This window comes from Pteropus alecto, unplaced genomic scaffold (genome assembly GCF_000325575.1).
Source record: "Pteropus alecto unplaced genomic scaffold, ASM32557v1 scaffold67, whole genome shotgun sequence".
Classification (NCBI taxonomy): Eukaryota; Metazoa; Chordata; class Mammalia; order Chiroptera; family Pteropodidae; genus Pteropus; species Pteropus alecto.
This window is the reverse complement of record NW_006441061.1, coordinates 9,903,787-9,908,265: the sequence shown is the minus strand read 5'-3', so window position 1 is coordinate 9,908,265 and position 4,479 is coordinate 9,903,787. Positions and strand designations below refer to the sequence as shown.

Sequence of the window (4,479 nt, the reverse complement as noted above, 5' to 3'; positions counted from 1 at the left end):
GAGGCGCCCCCCGCCCGCGGCCGGCGCCTCACCTTGGACTCCCGCTCCTCCAGCAGCGTCTCCAGGCGCTTCTGTGCCGCGCGGCCCTCGTGGTCGTCGCTGACCAGAAGGATGATGTGGTTCCAGCTGTAGACGCGCATCATCTCGAACCAGACGCTCGACTGGTGGGAGTAGGGCGGCACGGTGCGCAGGAAGCTCAGGTGGATGCTCTGCGGACACGTGGAGGCTGAGGGCCTGGGCGACCGGGGCGCCCCCGCCCCGCCCCCGCCCCGTCTGAGCGGCGCGCGCCCCCTGCCGGGCGAGCCGGCTCAGAAAGTCCTCGCTGGCAGATGGCACCTCGAAGACCCCACTGGGGCTTCCCACGGGCGCTTCCCAAATTTACACGGCTGGTGTTTGTCAGGGGTCCCTCACTCTGGGGTCTGAATGTTTCCTCTCGTCTCTAGAGGGTGTGCTTGCCGGCCTTGCCCTGCCTGTCAGCCACGTACTGCCAGGGAGGGACCGGGCATGGAGCAGGCTCTGCCCTCTTCAGCCCAGGTCCTCTGCGTCTGTCCAGGTAGCACTGGCATGTCCCAACAGTGTCTCCGCGGACCCACACTGATCTAGTGGTCCTCTGAGACCAGACTATCTCTCATCCTGCTCTCTCTTTGTGGCCTGGGGGCAGTGCCTTGGAACCTGAATGCAAGAATGCCCCGGGGGCTGTCACTGGGGTCTGGGACTGGCTTGGACCCAGGCCTTCCTGGTCCATGTGCTGGGAGCAGATGGGCTGGGGGTGGGACCGGGAGGGAGGCGGGGCGGAGCTGTGAGGTGTGGCTATTAGGTTTGCCCTTGTGCTCCACCCGAGTTCGGCCATGGCCTGGATCTGGGCTGGGACATGTGACAGGCCGGGGCCCTGTTCCGGAAGGCGACCCTTCCTCCAGCCTCCCGTGCGCCCCCTCTTTCCTGGGTAGCAACACTGCTGTCCTCTGTGCATCTGAGGGGGCCGCTACTCAGAGAGGTAAAGGGGCAGTGGCCGGAGGGCGCAGGAAGCCTCCGCTTCCCCACAGCCAAGCGGGCCTCTGCTGCCCGCCAGGGCTTCCTGTCGGTGCCTGTCACCTCTCGTAGGCCATGTACCCGAGCGCGTGTGGGGAGCGTGTGTGTGAGTGTGGCTATGAGTGTGTTTGAGTGTGGACATGTGTGAGTGTGGAGATGTATGAGCATGTGTGTGAGTGTGGACGTGTGCGTGTGTGGGAATGTGTGTGTGTGAGTGTGGATGTGCATGAGTGTGTGTGAGTGTGGACATGTGTGAGTGTGGAGATGTATGAGCATGTGTGAGTGTGCACAGGCGTGAGTGTGGATGTGTGAGTGTGTGTGAGAGTGTGACTATGAGTGTGTGTCAGTGCGGATGTGTGTGAGCGTGGGTGTGAATGTGGACGTGTGTGAGTGTGTGTACGTGTGTGAACGTGGACATGTGTGACTGTGTGTGTGTGGACATGTGTGAGTGTGTGTGTGAGTGTGTGTGGGAGTGTAGCTGTGAGTGTGGACATGTGTGAGTGTGGATGTGTGTGAGTGTGTGTGTGCATGTGTGTGAGTGTGGACGTGTGTGAGTGTGTGTAGGAGTGAACATGTCAGTGCTATGTGCATGTAGCTGTAAGCAGGTGACAGGGAGGGTGCGTGCGTGAATGTGCGTGTGAGTGGCAGTGTGCGGGTGAATGTGTAGATTCGTTTGTATCTGTGAGTGTGTGCTGTGCATGTGCATGAGTGTGGGTGACTTGTGCATGACTATGATACTGTATCTGGGCGTGTGAGTGTGAGCAAATGTGTGTGCTCGTGTGTCACCCATGCTCCCTGAGGCCACAGCACATGGTCTGTGAGCCTGTCTACGCTCCCACCCCAAGCAGCTGCCAGAGCCGGGGCCGCAGGCAGGAGCGAGCGTCGGGCCCACGGGGTGCTCAGGCTCACCTTGTCTGAGTAGATGGACATGCGGGTGGTCAGCCCCAGGACAGGGATGCGGTAGAAGCCAGCTGTGTAGGAGACGGGGGTGGGTGTGAAGTGGTCATTGGGGGTGGGCGGGTGACTGACGAGGATTGCGTAGACCTGTGGACAAGGGGACAGAGTCAGCTCAAGTGAGGGTAGGCAGGCACTGTGCCGGGACCACCAGCCAGAAACAGCAGAGGCAGAGGCTGAACTCAGCAAGCTGGGGGGCATCCAGGGGGCACCATCTGTGCACACACAGCCACAGGGTACACACCCAAAGGCAGGGGAACAAGACCCCATTACCACCCTTGGGATATAGATGAATCAAAGGGTGAGTTGGAGGTAAAGCAAGACTCTAGGGCCCACGCAGAGAGGACAGACCACCTCGTGCTTCCCTTTTCCTGTCCCCCCTCCCCTCACACTGCAGGGGCTGCCCTGACAGGGATGGCAAAGTCCTGTCCCCTAGCTATACCGGGCGCCCCCAAGGTAGGACGCAGCCCCTAAATGGGCTGGGGAGAAGGCTGGTCCTAACTCAAGCTGACAGCCACACCCAGGCCGTCCCTCATCACGGGTCAGAAATGGATGGAGCTGGCACTCCAAAGATGGAGGGGTCTCCGGAAGATCTACATGGAAAGTCACAGTCCAAGTTGAAGCGGGAGAGGCCAGGCAAGGGGCCACCCAGAGGCCTCGGTCCCCTTGCGGGCATCTGACAGGGGCGGGCCAAGCTTGGCTGGGTTTGAACAAGACCCAGTGCTGACTCCGAGTGCTGACCTCATCCTCACAGGAAGGAAGGGAGGCCTTGGGCACAGCCCTGCCTCCTGCCTGGACCAGGTGGGGGCAGGAGGGGGGTAGGCAGCTTGGCCTCACATTAGAAGGACCTGTGTCTGTCCCAACTCTGCCTGCTCCTCTCTGAGCCCAATGGAACACGTGACTTAAACCACTGGCCACAGAAGCATCAGCCCTGTCCCATGGTGCTCTGGGCGTGGGAGCAGCTCGTGATGTGGGGAAGGGGAGATTTCAGAGCAAAGCTTGGAGCTGTTTGAACTGGCTTGCCCTCCCCTGGCCCTCACCTCCAGTCTGCACCCAAAGGTGCCCGGTCAGTGTCTACGTAATCATGTGTGCGTGAGACATAAAGGTCCATGAGTGAGCATGTGCTGGGACATGCGTGTGCCTACCATGTGCCCCCAACATGTCTATATTTGTACGTGCGTTTGGATGCATGATTTGGTGTGTGTGAGCACACATTTGCACGTGCACCTGAGTATGCCAAGCAGTGTGTGGCACACGAGTGTGCGTGTCCAGGGATGTGCACGTGGGAGACAGGTGTGTGTGTGAGTGAGCGTATACAACCGCTTGTGTACTGCTGGTGTGCAGGAGTGTGTGCTAGTGTAAGGCTATGCCTCTGTGTGCACCGCGTGGGTGTCTACGAGTGCCTGTGTCTGCCGGCTGAGCAGGCGTGAACTGCACGCGCAGGAGCCGTCTTGCCTCTTACATAAAGTGCTGCAGTGCAGAGATCCTGCGGCTTCATTGGGATTCAGCAGGCGGCGCGGCCCAGGGGCGGACAGCTCCGACAGGCAAAATCCCAGGAGTCGTGTCCGCCCCCGGAGCGCGGCACTGGCTGCCAGTGGCCCCCATGCTGTGATCTGACGACTCCCACATGTGCTGTTTCCAGTCCCACCCCACAGCACACCCTGCGCCAACACCTGGGCCATCTCCCATCTCAGGCAGACCTGTGGCTGCGGGAAGGGGAGGGAGGAAGGGAAGGAGAGCTAGAAGCAGAAACAAAGGTGGCCCCAGGCCCCATCCTGTTTAAAGCCCTACAGTGCCTGTTTGTGACTGGGACAGGCACCCCTGCCCATAAGCCCGGGTGCTCCCACCCCCCACGTGCTGATGAAACACACTGCCAAATGCCTGTCACACGTCTGCACACACTGCTCAGGGCCTGGAGCCCCGGAACCCTTCTGAGGACTGGCCGCAATGGCAGGTGACCAGTCTGGGGGCCAAGATGGGGCACTGGCTACTAGTGAGGCCAACCCTCCCCAGAACGAGCCGGCTGACTTGCAGGTGCTCTCTCCAGAGAAGGCAGAGGGCTAGGAAAGGGGGGTGAAACTAGCACCGTGGGAGGGGAGGAGGGTGAGGGGGGGAGGGTGGTGGGAGGGGGGAGGGGTAAGAGCTGGCGCAGTGAAAGCTCTGGGGTTGGGAGGCTGGCACCTGGCTGGAGATGAGGTCCTCGCACACCGACAGGGCCATCTGGATGGCGTTGGGCTTGTGGGTGACGGAGGTGGCATTGAGCTGGATCTTCCAGGAGCCATGCCGCTTGTTGGCCTGGTTCACGGCCTCGCGGAACACCTGCTCGTGCTTCCGCGTGCTCAGCACCGCGCCGATGTTGACGATCTTGGGGTCGCAGGCGGCACGGGCGAAGGAGCAGGAGAAAAGCAGGGCTAGTGTCAGCAGGCGCATGGTGCTCATGGGCTCCGGGCAGCGCGAACGCGGGGCCCTCGGCGCATCCCCAGCAGGGCGCCCCGG

The 4,479-nt window shown here is 61.3% G+C and overlaps 1 protein-coding gene across 1 annotated transcript in view; it reads right to left on the bottom strand.

Annotated features, from left to right (window-relative positions):
• The window catches only part of GRIN1 (glutamate ionotropic receptor NMDA type subunit 1), a 22,215-nt gene extending 17,793 nt beyond the window's left edge, over nt 1-4,422 (bottom strand). The window contains exons 1-3 of the mRNA XM_006918218.2: nt 4,165-4,422; nt 1,939-2,073; nt 33-209 (exon numbers count right to left, since the gene is read on the bottom strand). Of these exons, the coding sequence (XP_006918280.1) occupies nt 33-209; nt 1,939-2,073; nt 4,165-4,422 (570 nt within the window). The remainder of the gene's footprint in view (nt 1-32; nt 210-1,938; nt 2,074-4,164) is intronic.
• Nucleotides 4,423-4,479: the final 57 nt, after the last annotated feature.